Source organism: Spermophilus citellus (genome assembly GCF_964194105.1).
Source record: "Spermophilus citellus genome assembly, chromosome: 10".
NCBI lineage: Eukaryota > Metazoa > Chordata > Mammalia > Rodentia > Sciuridae > Spermophilus > Spermophilus citellus.
Window position 1 is genome coordinate 32,948,737 of NC_138197.1, and position 19,454 is coordinate 32,968,190.

General features: G+C 37.5%; 1 protein-coding gene across 1 annotated transcript in view; it reads right to left on the reverse strand.

Annotated features, from left to right (window-relative positions):
• LOC308658154 (scavenger receptor cysteine-rich domain-containing protein DMBT1-like) overlaps window positions 1-19,454 on the reverse strand; it is a gene marked incomplete at both ends in the record, with an annotated part of 184,480 nt that overhangs the window by 159,310 nt on the left and 5,716 nt on the right. Inside the window, 3 exon segments of the mRNA XM_081310777.1 lie at window positions 3,457-3,774; window positions 3,861-4,169; window positions 4,838-5,194. Coding sequence (XP_081166903.1) covers window positions 3,457-3,774; window positions 3,861-4,169; window positions 4,838-5,194 — 984 coding nt within the window.

Below are 19,454 nucleotides of genomic sequence, written 5' to 3' on the forward strand. Positions count from 1 at the left end.
TAAGTGGAAGAACATGGAAAATGCAGAATGACACACAGAAAAAAAAATAATAGGAAATACGATAGGGAACTAAGAGACCCCGTGAGAGACTCCTAATAGTCTACAAGTTTTAGGTAGTTAAAGCCACTATTTTTGTTAAAAAAAAATCTTGCCTCTTTTTAGTTATATGTAACAGAAGAGTCCATTTTGGTATAATTATACAAGCATGGAATATACCTTATTGCAGTTACATTCTTATTGATGTACATCTGGTGGGATTCACTGTGATGTTTTCATTCAGATTCATTCCACTGTCTTTCCTTTTCCTATTCCTCTTCTTCCCTCTATCTCTCATTGTCTACTATATTTCTATTTTCTTCCCCTCACTGCCACCTAACAAACCCCTTATTGCTTCCACAATTCAGAGAAAATATTTGAACTTTGGTTTGATAATGCAAGGTAGAAATTAGAAAATACATAAAGTGGAACATTCAATACACCTGTAGTGTTTAATAATATACATAAATTCTGTGATACTCTATCCATTGACTTGTGCAGTCCATTACACCTTCCCTCCAATCTGGGCTGACAGTGGTGAGTTAGTTCTCTATAAGCAACAGAATGTAGTGAAGCCAGCAAGGCTTGAGTTAGGAACCTAGCTAAGAAAGTCATGCCTCCTCCTCTTGACTTAGTAGGATGTTTGCTTTGTGGGAAATCTATTCTGTAGATTATCATGTGGGAGAGAACATTTTTATGTGATTCTGTTGGCAGCCTAAGTGAACATGAAGATACCAGCCATGTGAATAAAATATCCTGGATTCCCATCTTGGCCAAGCCTTCAAAAGACCTCAGTTCCAAAAGATATACAAGCACAACCTCATGAGAGATCCCAAGAAGCAACTGTCAAGAGCCTTTGCCAAATTCATGAGTCTTAAAATCATGAGAAAATATAATGTATTTTACTTGAATTGATATCTCGGGGAGAAAATTTATTAAGCAGCAATAGCTGCCAAGATTACACTCACTATGAAACTCAGTAATCCTACATTCCCATGTTTGTTGTGGCACAGTTTAGAATAGCTATGGTATGGAATCACCCCAGCTGCTCACTGAAAGACACATTCATAAAGTATAACTGCTATATGTATAGCCATAAAGAAGAACGAAATCCTGTCATTTGCATCAAAATGGATGGAACTGGAAGACACGGTGTCTTAAATAAGCCAGAAACAGAAAGACAAGAACCCATGTCCTCTCTCATATGTGCAAGCCAAAGGAGTCCATCAGAAAATAGAGAGGAGATTGCCACAGGGTGTAGGTAATATTTGTAGCACTAGATTTGTCCAATTTGGTATAGAAATTCTTGTGCATGAAGTTAAGAAAGATGTGTGTTTTGTGATTAATTTCTCTAGCATATATAATTTAAATTTCTTCTTTGGAAAAAAAGTCAAAGCCAATTTTCATTTATGTAGAAGAGACTCAAACATCAATTTACAAGTTTTCTTATTACTTATTTTGCTTATTGCCATAGCTCAAAATGAGAACTTTTCATAAAATTATTGGCTTCTATTCTTCAAAAAATTCATTACAATGGGATACAAAGAACAATTAAAAGTGTTTCATAGTAAGAAACATAAATAAACATGAGAACTGAATGCAGCACATTACCATACATTTTTTTACTGTGAATAACATACTTAGTAAAATTAGTAAAAATATGAACAAGGCTAATACACTATATAATCATGCTACATCAAGTGGATTTATGGAATTTGCAACAGCACTGTGTTTACATATGAAATACTTGAAAATACTTTAGGAGTAATGGTACACATTACATTACCCACTTATTCTTAACTACTCATAAAGAAAGATTTGATAAATTTGGGCATAAATGGATCAGAAGCAGGTAACATAATAAAATAGTGGTATTTGGAAATCTGGTTTAGAATTATCTAGCAATTTTACACTATCCTTGAAACTTTTTCAGAATTATCAATTTAACATTAATAAATAAAATTAAATGAACAAAAGAAAAACCACCCTCCCACACACATATAAAAAATAAAGTTGAAAACAATTTAAAGTCATTCCTATAAAATTTCACCAAAATAAACATTAATAGCATCAAACGCAAAAACACCTAGGACTAAACATCATAAAGAATATGTATGATCTCTGAGAGAAATTAGAGATATCCTTTGTAAGTCAATTATCTCCATGTTCATGTGTAGTCCAAATCCAAGGACAACCTAAATAACATCATCCTTTTATTTGTAGTAAACATATAAAGTGGCTTCTAAAATATATGTGAAATGCATATGACCAAGCATGACTAATGCATTAGGCAAGAAAAACCACACAATTAGAGGATTTACTCTGAAGTAATCTTTAAAGGAAACTTACTGAGACATGCTATAAAGTCATAATAATTAAAGACATAAGACCTGCTGTAAGGATAAACAACAGAATTGAATGGAACAGAGTACAGAATAAGTAAGAAAATCTGCACCCTGTTTATTTCAAAGATGACCCTATGGTTGGGAAAAGTCTCTTCAGTAATGATGCTGAGACAATTCGCTGCCAAAACAATAATGTGTAAGTTTTCTTCGCATCATACATACCCTTATAGTATCAACCCCAGAAAGATTGTACAATTATATTCAAAAGAAAAGGAACATGTATAACATACCCTGGGAGAATATGTTTATGCTGTTATGGTAAAAAGTTTCTATTTAGGGTACAAAGAATGTTGACAAGCTGTGCTTCATTAAGAACTACATTTGACACCTGAAAGATTACAACATTAAGAGAGTGAAAGTAAAAGGGCAAGGGTTAAAAATCTGATACAAATACATACATACCTACACGAGAAGCTACTATCATGAAAATATGTAGAATCATTATTTGGGAAGTCAACAAGCATCAAATCTCAGTATCACTTGAATGTATCCATACATGTTCATTTGGTCATTCAGCAGAAAACTCAACAGCAATAAAAATAAAGGAAGCTCTGCTACAAATAGCAAAATGGATAAATTCTAAGCAAAAGGTAGAGTCAAAGTAGATACAACAAGAGAAGATAGATTATGATTTTACATAATGGTCAAATCTGACAACAATTTTCTTTGGCAGCTGAAGTCAGAGTGCTCATCTTCAGAGGACAGGAGGGCACAGTGACTGGAGATATATGCAGGTGACTTCTGTGAGCTGCTTATGTTCTCTGATGGTCCAGGGTGAGAAACTTCGGAGAGTTTTCATTCATTGTTATACAGTGTTGTCTATGAATTGCAATAAATAATAATGCTTACTTACAACTATACCTCTTAAAACCTCTTGACAGGACCTAAAAGAGAAATGATCATTGAGAAGAATCATAGTTCACCACAGAATGTCTCATTTTTGAACTCAGCTCTCCATGCTGTCTGCTCTTAGAGACATGCCACTCAAGTACCAGTCAGCCCTGACCTCTCTTACCTGAGCAGACCACAGAGGCTGTGTTGCCATGGGCACAGGCAGGAACACCCAGGGCAGTCACAGGGCAATTCCACAGGAAGGATTCAGACCCTGAGCAGTGGAATTGGTCTCTCCAGATCTCATCTTCTCCTTCCACAAAGTACTCTCCTTTTGGGATGGAGATGGTGACTCCACAGCCCAGCTGACGGCAAACTACATTGGCATTGGCTATATTCCAGTTGGAGGCACAGAGTGTTCTCCAGTCTCCAGAGGTCTTCATCTCCACTTGACCTTTACACCGAGAGCTGCCATTTTTCATGAGCTGAATATCTGTATATCCTGGTAGAAGACAGGTTTTAGCAACATCTCACATTTTTATACATATATATTGTATATGGCAATTAACATCTTGCTGTGAGTCTCACCTGAGCAGACAACTTGCACAGCTCCTCTGTGTGGGCAGCCTCCTCTAGGACAGGGCACTCTGGGGCAGAACCAGAGCTCAGGCTCCTGCCCCTCACATTGGAACTCTTCAGCCCAGACCAGTTCATCAGGCTCTCTGAATGGGAGGTTGCCTAGGACAGATGCAGCCTTGCCACACCCCAGCTCTTCACAAATGATCTGGGCCATTGAGAAGGAGAAATTCCCATCAGATAGTGGAATCCACTCTCCTCCAGAATTCACTTCCACTCGTCCAGAGCAATGTCCAGCTCCTCCTTCTAAACGCACAAATCCTATGGAAGAAATTAACTAACAAAATGAGTATCTTGGCTTGAAATTCAGAGCTATATGTTAGTGGCAATGCTTGAGATTTTCTTTTCCCAGCATGCAGGGGACATATTTAACAGTTGGTATCAGAATGGGAATTTCCAGAGCAAGTATGTAAAGACAAATGTAGAAGGAGGAATTTAAAAGGTCAATTCTGTAAGATTGATTTAAGAAATGAATGTATATTTATATAATTGTGTGTGAGTTTGTGTATGCAATGTATGCACTTTTGCTTTTTTTTCTATATGAACATATTATCCTTCATATTAAAAAGATACCTGTTTGTCTGTATATCTGTCTCTATCAGTCTACTTCCTTTTTCATAGCACCTACATCAATCCACTGAATTTGAACCCCAGTAGAAAATAACTGGGCTTAATTTTCACAATTTTATCCTCAAAAACTTTTTCTTTACTAAAGCCATTCCAACTAACTTAACATTTGTTAATGAATTAAAAAATATTGATATGGAAGTCTTAAGATGGTGGCTTGAATGCAGCGGGCAGCGGCGGAAAGCTTAGATCAGCCTTTCCACAGCTCCTGTAGCAGCATCTGCCCCAATTTCAGCTGAAGACTGAGGGTCCCCAGGGACTGGAAGAAATCACAGTGCCTGCTTGGAAAGAAGAAGAGGAGCCGCAGCCGCCGCCGCCGGCCGTGCCGCCGCGCTGCCGTGAGCGCCGCCGGTCCCTCCCCGCCGCCTGGTGACAGGCCGCCCCGCGCCTCCGCGATCCCACCACCGCCTCCACAGGCCCGCCGGAGCCGGAGCCGTAGGCGGAGGGAGCGGAGCGGTCCCGCGCCCCGAACGCCACCGCCGGCGCCTCGGACTCGGCCGCGCCGAAGCCGCGTCCCGCCGCGCACGAGGAGGAGGGCGCCTCACCGGCGTGGGACCTGGACCTGCCGGGACGCGCCGCCGCCCACCCGTCCGCGCCACCCGCGTCGGGAGCCCAGTCCGCGGCGCCGGCGCTGAGTGGGCCCCGCCGCTCGATCGCCCCTGAGGTCCCTGGGCGGCTGAGTGTGCTTTCGCCGCCGCCAGGCCCGCACCGCCGGAGCCCCGCGGAGCCGCCGCCGGGGGACGGAGCCCAGGCCTGTGATTCAAAACATCAAGTCATGAGCCAAGGTGGAGGGAATCCATCACGACTTCAGCGCGAGCAGTAAGGCTGCAGCCCCAGCTGCACGGCTCTATCGGCCCCATCTCCTTCTCCTCTCCACCTCTCCGCCTTGCTTTTCCCCAGCTGTCTCTCCTCCCAAGCTCAGTCTCTAAATCTAGATCTCAATTTCTTTCCCCCACCACGCCCGCTTTCCCGCGTGTCCGGTACCCGGCCCCCATGGCTCCAGGCGCCGCCTACCCTCCCCCAACCCACACCCCCTCCCCGGGGGTCCCGAAGGCCGCAGCCGCTACCGCTGCTGCCGCCGCCTCCGGTGGAGCACCATAGAGCAGACTCTTCACCGCGCGAATGAGCTGCCAAATTAAATGAAACAGCTGATAAGATGAGTGACAATTTAAAATCCAAGTGATCTGAGAACACGAACTGAGCCCTGATCCGCTGAATTCAAACTCCCAGTCACCTGCTTCCCGCAGACAAACAGCTATGACTCGGCACTAATCCATCCGGCTGAAACAACTGGTCAGCCCTTCTCATCATACGAAGGTAAATGCCTACCGAGTCTTCATAAGTAGTGGCCGTAGGTTTGAAAAGGGGCTTGGGATGGAAGGACCCACCCGTTGCATTGGTCGCCCGGCAAAGGGAAACGACGTCATCAGACTGCTTCAGAGGAGATAACTTCTTTGAAACAGGGGTGTGATCCCATAGCCTTCCCTCTCCACACATCGGGAAAACCTTAAGGGCCCCTCCCAGCTCTCCCATAAGGGCCCCTCCCAGCTCTCCCGTGAGTGCTACAGCCAGCCTGAGGGAATCAGAGGTGGTGCGGGTCCCACGGCACTGAACTACTGCTCCCACCAGGGCTGACTGCTGAGGTCTCTTGCACCAGCTACGGGGAAGTGGATACCGGAGGGCAAGTAAAATCCGCTGAGGATTCTCAGCCCCAAACTCTACAAACTTAGGGTCTGAGGGAATGGCAAACTGGAAGAGTGTGCCCAGTCGTTCATGAAAACAGGGCTCCCGGGAGTAGCAGACCTGGCGTGTAGCCAGTATTGTGGTGAGAGGGGCCTGGCTAGAGAAAAAGTGGGAAGTGACTAGACACAAGAGGAGGCCCTAGGCACTCAGGATTGGAGACTCGCCCAGTCTGGGAGGAGCTGCTGCACAGTGATTGGTTCCCGCGTATTGACAGGAGAAACTTGACCTGGTGGGCACAGCGCCATCTACTGGAAGAGAAGTTAATCAAACTCTAAGACGGCATTTATTAGGGTTTTTTTTTTCTTTTTCTTTTCTCTTTTTTTTTTGATTTGGGTTTTTCTTTCATTTTCATTTTTTCTTTCTTGTTGTTTAAATAATTTTTTTTTACAAAATATTTTTTTTTAATTTTTTTTCTACTAATTTTAATTTAAATTTTTTTAATTATTATTATTATTTTTTTTTAATTTTTTTCTTTTTTAGTTCCTATTTTTTTCTTCTTTAGTCTTTTCATTTCTCTTATCCCCCCTTTCCTTGAATTCTACCTGCCTACTCTCATTCTCTTTAGTGACTTCATCCCTTCCCTTCAAATACCTTTCCTCCCAAGCATCAAATTAATTTATAGGAGTAAACAGTAACCCAGGAGTCAAACAGAACAAGAAGCAACATGAGCAGCTTCAGAAAACAAGGAAGAAAAGGAGTACAAACAATGCAGGACAGCCTAAATATTCAGGAGGACCTGGAGTCATCAGAAAAATGGTCATATAAAGAACTCAAGGAACACCTTAGACAGATGGAATGGAACCTTAAAGAGGATACAAGACAGCAAATTCAAGCAGCAAAAGAACACATTGAGAATGAATTTCATAAACAGATAAAAGAAGAAGTTAAGCATCTCTATCAGGAGATAGAGATTATAAAGAATAATCAAACAATAATTCTAGAAATGAAGGAAATGATAAACCAGATTAAAAACTCAATTGAGAGTATCACTAACAGAGTGGAGCAAGTAGAAACCAGAACGTCAGATAATGAAGACAAAATATACCATCTTGACAAGAGTCTAGCCAACTCAGAAAGGCTGGTAAAAAATCACGAGAAAAACATCCAAGAGATTTGGGATAACATGAAGAAACCAAACTTACGAGTCATCGGGATAGAAGAAGGTACAGAGATTCACACCAAGGGAATGAGAAACCTGCTGAATGAAATAATTACAGAAAACTTTCCAGAAATAAAAAAGGAAACAGATATACAAATTGAAGATGCATACAGGACACCGAGCACACAAAATCACAGTAGACCAACGCCAAGACACATTGTTATGAAGATATCCAATATACAGAACAAAGAGAAAATATTAAAAGCTACAAGAGAAAGGAGACAGAATACATTTAGGGGTAAACCAATACGGTTAACAACGGACTTTTCATCACAGACACTGAAAGCAAGAAGGTCATGGAACAATGTATTTCAAACACTGAAAGACAATGGATGCCAACCAAGAATTCTGTATCCAGCAAAATTAAGCTTCAGGTATGACAACGAAATAAAAATCTTTCATGATAAGCAAAAGTTAAAAGAATTTGCAGCCAGAAAACCAGCATTGCAAAGCATTTTGAGCAAAACACTACACGAGGAAGAAATGAAAAACAATAACCAAAACCATCAGTGGGAAGTGCCTCAGTAAAGACAGAGGGCAAGGGGAAAGACAATCATGGAGAAACAAACTAAATTTTTTTTTAAAAAAAGGATAAACAATCAAACATGGATGGAAGTTCAAACCATATATCAATAGTAACTCTGAATGTTAATGGCTTAAACTCTCCAATAAAGCGACATAGGCTGGTAACATGGATTAAAAAAACAAATCCAACAATATGCTGCCTCCAGGAGACACATCTGATTGGAAAAGACATACACAGGCTCAAGGTGAAAGGATGGGAAAAAATATACCACGCACACGGTCCTCGCAAGCAAGCAGGGGTGGCCATCCTCATATCGAATAAAATCGACTTCAAGACTAAGTTAATCAAAAGGGATAAAGAAGGTCATTATATACTGTTAAAAGGAACCATTCACCAACAAGACATAACAATATTCAATATTTACGCACCAAATAATGGTGTTGCGACATTCATAAAACAAATTCTCCTCAAATTCAAGAATCAAATAGACCACAACACGATAATTATGGGAGACTTCAACACACCTCTCTCACCATTGGACAGATCCTCCAAACAAAAGTTGAATAAAGAAACTATGGAACTCAATACCACAATCAATAACCTAGACTTAACTGACTTATATAGAATATATCAACCATCATCAAATGGATATACTTTTTTCTCAGCAGCACATGGATCCTTCTCAAAAACAGACCATATATTATGCCATAGGGCAACCCTCAGTAAATATAAAGGGGTGGAGATAATACCATGCATTTTATCTGATCATAATGGAATGAAACTAGAAATCAATGATAAAAGAAGGAAGGAAAAATCCTACATCACATGGAAAATGAACAATATGTTACTGAATGATCAATGGGTTACAGAAGACATAAAGGAGGAAATCAAAAAATTCTTAGAGATATACGAAAATACAGACACAACATATCGGAATGTATGGGACACAATGAAAGCAGTTTTAAGAGGAAAATTCATCGCCTGGTGGTCATTCCTCAAAAAAAGAAGAAACCAACAAATAAATGAGCTCACACTCCAACTCAAAGCCCTAGAAAAGGAAGAGCAAAACAACAGCAAATGTAGCAGAAGGCAAGAAATAATTAAAATCAGAGCAGAAATCAATGAAATTGAAACCAAAGAAACTATTGAAAAAATTAACAAAACTAAAAGTTGGTTCTTCGAAAAAATAAATAAGATCGACAGACCTTTAGCCATGCTAACGAAGAGAAGAAGAGAGAGAACTCAAATTACTAACATACGGGATGAAAAAGGCAATATCACAACAGATACTACAGAAATACAGAAGACAATTAGAAATTATTTTGAAAACCTATATTCCAATAAAATAGAGGATAGTGAAGACATCGATAAATTTCTTAAGTCATATGATTTGCCCAGACTGAGTCAGGAGGATACACACAATCTGAACAGACCAATATCAATGGATGAAATTGAAGAAGCCATCAAAAGACTACCAACCAAGAAAAGCCCTGGACCGGATGGGTATACAGCAGAGTTTTACAAAACCTTTAAAGAAGAATTAATACCAATACTTTTCAAGTTATTTCAGGAAATAGAAAAAGAGGGAGCTCTTCCAAATTCATTCTATGAGGCCAACATCACCCTGATTCCGAAACCAGACAAAGACACCTCAAAGAAAGAAAACTACAGACCAATGTCTCTAATGAACCTAGATGCAAAAATCCTCAATAAAATTCTGGCGAATCGAATACAAAAACACATCAAAAAAATTGTGCACCATGATCAAGTAGGATTCATCCCTGAGATGCAAGGATGGTTCAACATACGGAAATCAATAAATGTTATTCACCACATCAATAGGCTTAAAGATAAGAACCATATGATCATCTCGATAGATGCAGAGAAAGCATTTGACAAAGTACAGAATCCCTTTATGTTCAAAACATTAGAAAAACTAGGGATAACAGGAACTTACCTTGACATTGTAAAAGCTATCTATGCTAAGCCTCAGGCTAGCATCATTCTGAATGGACAAAAGTTGAAGGCATTCCCTCTAAAATCCGGTACAAGACAGGGATGCCCTCTATCTCCACTTCTATTCAATATAGTTCTCGAAACACTGGCCAGAGCAATTAGACAGACGAAAGAAATTAAAGGCATAAAAATTGGAAAAGAAGAACTTAAATTATCACTATTTGCAGATGACATGATTCTATACCTAGAAGACCCAAAAGGGTCAACAAAGAAACTACTAGAACAAATAAATGAATTCAGCAAAGTGGCAGGATATAAAATCAACATGCATAAATCAAAGGCATTTCTGTATATCAGCGACAAAACTTCTGAAATGGAAATGAGGAAAAACACTCCATTCACAATATCCTCAAAAAAAATAAAATACTTGGGATCAACCTAACAAAAGAGGTGAAAGATTTATACAATGAAAACTACCGAACCCTAAAGAAAGAAGTAGAAGAAGATCTTAGAAGATGGAAAAATATACCCTGTTCATGGATAGGCAGAACTAACATCATCAAAATGGCGATATTACCCAAAGCTCTCTATAGATTTAATGCAATGCCAATCAAAATCCCAACGGCATTTCTTGTAGAAATAGATAAAGCAATCATGAAATTCATATAGAAAAATAAAAGACCCAGAATAGCAAAAGCAATTCTAAGCAGAAAGTGTGAATCAGGCGGTATTGCGATACCAGATTTCAAACTATATTACAGAGCAATAGTGACAAAAACAGCATGGTACTGGTACCAAAACAGGCAGGTGGACCAATGGTATAAAATAGAGGACACAGAGACTAATCCACAAAGTTACAACTATCTTATATTTGATAAAGGGGCTATAAGCATGCAATGGAGGAAGGATAGCATCTTCAACAAATGGTGTTGGGAAAACTGGAAATCCATATGCAACAAAATGAAACTGAATCCCTTTCTCTCGCCATGCACAAAAGTTAACTCAAAATGGATCAAGGAGCTTGATATCAAATCAGAAACTCTTTGTCTGATAGAAGAAAAAGTTGGCTCCGATCTACAGATTGTGGGGAAGAAAAACAAGCAAGATAATAAGACAAGGGAAGAAAGGGCCCCAAACAAATCATGATACCACATTATTAGAATTCATGGCCAGCACAGCAGAAGAAATTACAGAGAAGGAGTTCAGGATGTACATGATTAAAATATTCTGTGAATTAAAGGATGATATAATACAGCAAATGCAGGCAGTAAAAGATCATTTCGACAAAGAGCTACATAAACAAATACAGGAAGCAAAAGATCACCTCAACAGGGAGATAGAGGTTCTAAAAACAAAACAACAACAACAACAACAACAACAAAAAAAACAGAAATCCTTGAAATGAAAGAAACAATAAACCAAATTAAAAGTCCAATTGAAAGCATTACCAACATAGTAGACCACTTGCAAGGCAGGACATCAAACAATGAAGACAAAATATATAATCTTGAAAAGAATGTATACCACACAGTGAAAATGGTAAGAAATCATGAGAGAACATTCGAGAAATATGGGGTAACATAGAAAGACCAAATTTAAGAGTTATTGGGATAGAGGAAGGCATAGAGTTCCAAACCAAGGGAATGAGCAATTTATTCAATGAAATAACACCAGAAAATTTTCCAAACATTAAGAATTAATTGGAAAACCAAATTTGAGAAGCCTATAGGATGCCAAAAGTACAAAACCACAACAGATCCAAACCAAGGCACATTATAATGAAAAGGCATAAAATACAGAATAAGAAGAGAATATTAAAAGCTATGAGAGAAAGGAATCAGATTACATATAGGGGGAACCAATTAGAATAATGGCAGATTTTTCAACACAACCCTGAAAGCTAGAAGATCTTGGAACAACATTTATCAAGCGCTGAAAGAAAATTAGTGCCAACCAAGAATCTTGTATCCAGCAAACTTAAGCTTTAGATTTGATGATTAAATAAAACTTTCCATAATAAACAAAAGTTAAAAGAATTTACAGCTAGAAAATTGGCACTATAAAATATCCTTGGGAAAATATGAATGTAAAAACAACAATGACAATCAGCAGAGGGAGGTATTACCCTAAAGAAAAAAACTAATCAAAGAAAACAAGTCAAGTTAAATAACAAAAATAAACAAATATGGCTAGAATACAAATCATGTCTCAATAATAACCCTGAATGTTAATGGCATTAACTCACCAATCAAAAGACATAGGCTAGTAGATTGGATTTTTAAAAAAGACCTAACAATATGCTCCCTCCAGGAGACTAATCTGATAGGAAAAGAAATACATAGACTGAAGGTGAAGGTTGGGAAAAATCATATCACTCACATGGACTGTGGAAGAAAGCAAGGGTTTCTATCCTCCTATCAAATAAAGTAGACTTCAAGCTGAAGTCAATCAAAAAGGATAAATAAGGACATTTCATACTGCTCAAGGGAACCATACACCAACAAGACATAAAAATTATAAATATATATGCCCCAAACAATGGAGCATCTATGGTCATCAAACAAATTCTTCTCAAAATCAAGAGTCAAATTGACCACAACACAATAATCTTGGGTAATTTTAACACACCTCTCTCACCACTGGATCTTCCAAATAAAAGTTAAACAAACAAACTATGGATCTCAAAACTACAATCAATAACTTTGAATTAACTGACATATATAAACTATTTCATCCTTCAGCAGCATATACATTTTCTTCTCAGCAGCACATGGATCCTTCTCTAAAATAGAACATATAATATGCCACAAAGCAACTCTTAGCAAATACAAAAAATAGAAATACTACCCTGCATTTTATCAGATCATAATGGAATAAAGTTAGAAATGACAAAATAAATGACAAAATAAAAATAAAAATTATTCCAACACCTGGAGATTAAACAGTACACTACTGAACAATGGGTTACAGAAGACATTAAAGAGGAGATTAAAAAATTCTTAGAGGTAAATGAGAACATATACACAACAAACATATCAAAATCTCTGGGACACTATGAAAGCAGTACTAAGATGAAAGTTCATTCTATGGAGTTCATTCCTTAAAAGAAGAAAAACTCAACAAATGAATGACCTAACATTACACCTCAAAGCCCTAGGAAAATAAGAACAAATCAACACCAAAAGCAGTAGAAGACAGGAAACAATTAAAATCAGAGCTGAAATCAATGAAATGAAAACAAAATAATTTAAAAAATTGACAAAACAAAAAGTCCATTCTTTGAAAAAATAAATACACTACACTAACAAAGAGAAGAAGAGAGAAAACTCAAATTACTAGCAAATGTGATGAAAAAAAGTAATATAACAGAAACTCAGAAATATAGAAGATAATTAGAAATAATTTTGAAAACTTGTACTTCAATAATATAGAAAATATTGAAGGCATTGACAAATTTCTTAAGTAATATGATTTGCCCAAATTGATATATTCAGATTTTTTAAAAAAAAAATTTAGTTGTAGTTGGACACAATATCTTTATTTATTTTTTTTTATGTGGTGCTGAGGATTGAACCCAGTGCCCCACACATGTTAGGAGGACACTCTACCATTGAGTTACAGCCCCAGCCCTGGTTTGCCAAAATTGAATCAAGATGATATACACAATTTAAACAGACCAACATCAAGCAATAAAATAGAAGACACCATCGAAAGCCTACCAACCAAGAAAAGCCCAGTCCTGAGTTCTACAAGACCTTTAAAGGAGAACTAATAACAATAGTCTTCAATTTATTTCAGTAAACAGAAAAAGAGGGAGCACTGCCAAACTCATTCTATGAGGCTAATATCACCCTGATCCCAAAACCAAGCAAAGAGACATCAAAGAAAGAAAACATTAGGCTAATATCTCTAATAAACATAATGCAAAAATTCTCAATAAAGTTCTGGCAAAACAAATACAAAAACATATAAAAAAGATAGTGCACCATGATCAAGTAGGATTCATCCCAGGGATGCAAGTTTGGTTCAATATATAAAAATTAATGTGTAATTCATCACATCAATAGACTTAAAGAATCATATGATCATCTCAATAGATGCAGAAGAATCATTTGACAAAATACAGCACCCTTCATGTTCCAAACACTAGAAAAATTAGGGATAACAGGAACATATCACAACATCATAAAGGCAATCTGAACTAAACCCTAGGCCAACATCATTGTAAATAAAGAAAAATTGAAAGAATTCCCTCCCTGTAAAAAATGGAACAACACAGGGATTCCCTCTTTCACCACTTCTATTTAACATAGTTCTTGAAACACTGGCCATAGCAATTAGACAGACAAAAGAAATTAAAGGGATATAGACAGGAAAAGAAGAACTCAAATTAGCACTATCTTCTGTTGAAATGATTCTATAACTAGAAAAACCAAAAAATTCTACTGGAAAACTTCTAGAACTAGTAAATGAATTTAGCAAAATAGCAGAATATAAAATCAAACCCATATATCAAAAGCATTTCTGTATAGCAGTGACAAATCCTCTGAAAGGGAAATGAGGAAAACTGCTCCCTTTATGTGGGACAAGTGCACAGAGTACTGCATACATGACATATGTTAGGGGCATGTGAGCGGCAAACCACTCCCCTGTGCTAGGTGTGTGAGCGGCAAACCGCTTACCCCCTAGGCACAGCCCTTCGTGTAAGGCCATATGTTGCAGTCCCTGTGATTGCTCCACAGCCCACTCCTCAATTGGTTGTTGTAAGGACAGTTGGTCAGAAATTGTATTAGTGGCTGTCTATTTGCTTAGGTACTGGCTAAATATATATACATGGTAACTGCTCAATAAAGTCAGACCTACTTTCTGCTTGGTCTCCAGAGGTCTTGAATAATGACTCTGCAGCCACACTCTCCTCTACTCTGTTCCATGGACTTCCTCACTGGAAGAGAGCTCATGCACATTTACAATAGTCTCAAAAAAGTAAAATAAAATACTTGGGAATCAACTTAATGAAAAAGATGAAAGATCTAACAATGAAAAGTACAGAACCCTAAAGAAAAAAATCAAAGACCCTAGAAGATGGAAAGATCTACCTTGCTCTTGGATAGGCAGAATTAATATTACCAAAATGACCATATTACCAAAAGCCCTATACCAATTTAATGCAATTCTGATGAAAATCCCAATGGCATTCCTCATATAAATAGAAAAAGCAGTCATAAAATTCATCTGGAGAAATAAGAGATCCAGAACAGCTAAAGCAATCCTTAGCAGAAAGAGTGAAGCAGGTGGCATCACTATACCAGAACTTAAACTATATTACAGAGCTATAGTAACAAAAACAGCATGGTATTGGCATCAAAATACACTGGTAGACTAATTGTACAGAATAGAGGTCACAGAGACTAACCCGCCTAACTACAGTTATCTTACATTAGACAAAGGCACCATAAACATACATTGAAGAAAAGATATCCTCTTCAACAAATGGTGTTAGGAAAACTGAAATTCATATGCAACAAAATGAAATTAAATCCCTATCTCTCACCATGCACAAACTCAACTCAAATTGGATCAAGGACCTAGGAATTAAACCAGATACCCTGAGTCTAATAGAAGAAAATGTAGGTCCTAATCTCCAACATGTCGGATTAGCGCCAATTTCCTTAATATGACTCCTATAGCACATGAATTAAAATCAAGAATCAATAAATGGAATTGAGTCAAACTTAAAAGTTTCTTCTCAGCAAAAGAAACAATCTGTGAGGTGAATAGAGAGCCTACATCTTGGGAGCAAATTTTTACTTCCACACATCTGATAGAGCACTAATCACTATGGAATATAAAAAATTCAAAAAGCTAAACACCAAAAACAAAACAAAACAAAACAAACAACCCAATGAATAAATTGACGAAGGACCTGAACAGACACTTCTCAGAAGAAAATACACAATCAATCAACAAATATATCAAAAAAATGTTTATCATCTGTAGCAATTAGAGAAATGCAAATCAAACCTACTCTAAGATTTCATCCTACTCCAGGCAGAATGGCAGCTATGAATACAAACAACAAGCATGTGGAGAACAAGGTACACTCATACACTGCTAGTGGGACTGAAAATTGGTGCAGCCAATATGGAAAGCAGTATGGAGATTCCTTGGAAACCTGGGAATGGAACCACTATTTGACCCAGCTGTCCCTCTCCTCGGTCCATACCCAAAGGACTTAAAAGCAGCATACTATAGAAACACAGCCACATCAATGTTTATAGCAGCACAATTCACAATAGCTAAACTATGGAACCAACCTAGATGCCCTTCAGTAGATGAACAGATAGAAAAATGTAGTTTATATACGCAATGGAATATTACTCAGCAATAAAAGAGAATTACATCATGGCATTTGCAGGTAAATTGATGGAGTAAGAGAAGATAATGCTAAGTGAAGTTAGCCAATCCTAAAAAACCAAATGCAGAATGTTTTCTTTGATATAAGGAAGCTGATTCATAGTGGGATAGGGAGGGGGGAAATGGGAGGAATAGATGAACTCTAGATAGGGCAGAGGGGTGGAAGGGAAAGGGAGGGTGCATGGGGTAATTAATGATGGTCGAATGTGATGATCATTATTATCCAAAGTACAGGTATGAGAACACGAATTGGTGTGAATAACTATGTATACAACCAGAGATATGAAAAATTGAGCTCTATATATGTAATAAGAATTGTAATGCATTTCACTGTTATATATAAATTTACAAAATTTTAAAAAATTAAAAAAAGAAAAATGATGTTCCAGAAAGATTACTTTTTTTTCTCTAATTTTTACTACCACCATCAACCTATTATGAAACATTTTTATATATTGAGTCTAGGTTCTTTTTTGTCCTGTTATAAGTTTTTTCCCCTCTAATTTAACTGCATCCTTTTTTTAAAAAGAGATAATTAAAATATATTAATTTCTGCATGTAATATATCTGCTGTTATCTTAGTTGATCCAACTTCCCATTTATTTCTCTTAAAATTTTCTAGTTACATCTTAATTCCATCCAAAGAAGGTACAGTCTGAAGATAAAGGTGTACTCTCTACAATGCAATTTACTGTACAGTTAGAAAGTCAAGTGTTAAGTGGAGAAGATAATTTGTTTTTATTAAACATTTTGAGATTTCAATTTTAAAATGTGGCATATATACACAATGGAATATTACTCAGCAATACAACAGAATAAAGTCATGTCATTTGCATGTAAATGGATGGAATTGGAGAATACAATGCTAAGTGAAGTTAGCCATTCCCAAAAAAACAAATTCTACATCTTTTCTCTGATATAAGGAGGCTTATTCATGGTGGGGTAGAGTTGGGGTGCATGGGAAGAATAGACAAACTCTAGATAGGGTAGTGTGGTGGGAGGGAAGAAAGAGGGAACAGGGTTAGAAATGATGGTGAAATGTGATGGACATCATTATCCAAAGAACATGTATGAAGACATGAATTGATGTGAATATACTTTGTGTACAACCAGAGATATGAAAAACTGTGCTCTATATATGTAATATGAATTGTAATGCATTCTGCTGTCATATATTTAAAAAACATTAATAATAAAAAAAAAAAAACAAAGAGAATGAGATGTGTTCTACTGTCTCCCACAAACTAAGCTTTCAGAATGCAGAGTTTTCTGGGTAAGACATGGAGTTTTTACTCCAGGGTAGCACTAAGTCTCAGTTCCTACGAAAACAAAGAGGAAAATTAATAGTGCATAAACAAAAGGAATTAAGCTCATTGTAATCTACTAAATAGTCTCAAGTAGAAGTTAGGTAGGTCATGTTTTCTCTGATATAAGGAGGCTTATTCATAGAGTTGGGGTGCATGGGGTACACTTTAGATAGACTGTGCAACCTACCAAAAAGATGATGTCAGTTGCTGACATTGCTCAGATGCTACTAGGAATCATAGAATGTTACTTTTTCTTCAAGTAAATCAAATAATGGCTTGAATTTCCTGTCAGGAGTTGTTATTATTCAAAAATAGATGTTCTTAATGGGGAAAGGAAGTTGCAGAATAGAATTACCTTTGTTGTGAGTCTGAAAATAAAAAGAATCAGGGAACACAGTGGAAACTGTATTGTAAGAAGAGAAAGAGAGGACTTAGAACTAATTAAATAAATGATGAGAATTCTTAATAACTCAGAGAAGTATTAAGGCAGCCCAGAGAAAAGTGCAATGTAATTTACAAGATCAACTTCAGCTGCCTGGGGAGGGAGGCAACCTGCAAGCATAAGGTAAGCTGGAGAGTGCAGACAACCAGATGGTGTCAGCAGAGCAGCAGTCTTAGTTGTGGGAGAAACACATGATTCTTATAAGCTTCAGATCCAGTTTGGGGAATTGTTCTAAGAGGGACTCCTCTTGCACAAAAACAGAGTTTAGAGAATTCATGACAATGCTTAGCAAGCTCTCAGAGTGCTTGCTATAACCAGAAGCTACCTTGAGAGGGGGCTTATTGTAGGGAATAAAAAAATATATATATAAATCAATCAATTCAGGTCCCTGGGTCACTGCTACAGTGATGGGGTAGAAAACATTATCATTCTACAGTCTCAGATAGGGACAGTGACTGTTGCAAACATACTGAAAGGATTGAGTGGCAGAGAAGTGCTTAGAACCCTCATTAGGAAGTGGTCCTTCTCTCTGTGAAGAAGAGTGATTCCATTCACATGTGCTTGCACACAGGGGAGAGAGCTCAGAGAACACATCTGATGATTCGCCCCATTCCCATATCCCCTCCCAGGGTGGAGCTCAGTGGTTTGATTGCTTACACCACTTTTCACAGACATTCAAGGATTCACCATGACTAGGACACTTCCATGGGCAATGACTAGAGGCCTCTGGAACAAGTGTGTGCCTAAAAGTGGGATCCACAAAGCACTTAAAAAAGGGCTTGTGGTGACTTTGACTTTTGTTTTGCAGTGCTTCCCAGGTTTCCTAACAAAATCCCTGCAGTGTGATGGCCAGCCCCATCAACCTTCTCTTACCCTCCATGGCAGGAAATGAGGATCACGGTGCAGCCTTCATATCACACCAAATCCCAGAACATTTGGTGGGAAGAGAGAGAAATTACAATTGGTTTCTTTTGTAGGCTAATAACCCCACATACCTGGTGCATTCAAATGTTAGATCACCTGCAATGAGGTGTCTCCAGTGTAAATATTATACCTGAAAAGAATTTTGACACATTTTAAATTATTTATATCTTAGTATATTTTCTTAATTTATTTATTTTTTAAATTCTTAAAAGAAATTTTCTCTTTTTTCTTTCTCATTTTTCCATTTTCTTGCATATGTATATATTTTTTTAATTTCCAATCTTCCTCCCTACTTATTTCTTCTTGAGTTATTTTTTCTTTTATTAACATTTGACTTTCTTGTTAATTTATTTTCCCTCTTATCTATGGTTACTGTTGTTTTAGTTGTTGTTAAGTATAATTGATTATTACTGTATTTATGTAGCTTATTTATTTTATGTTGTTGTTG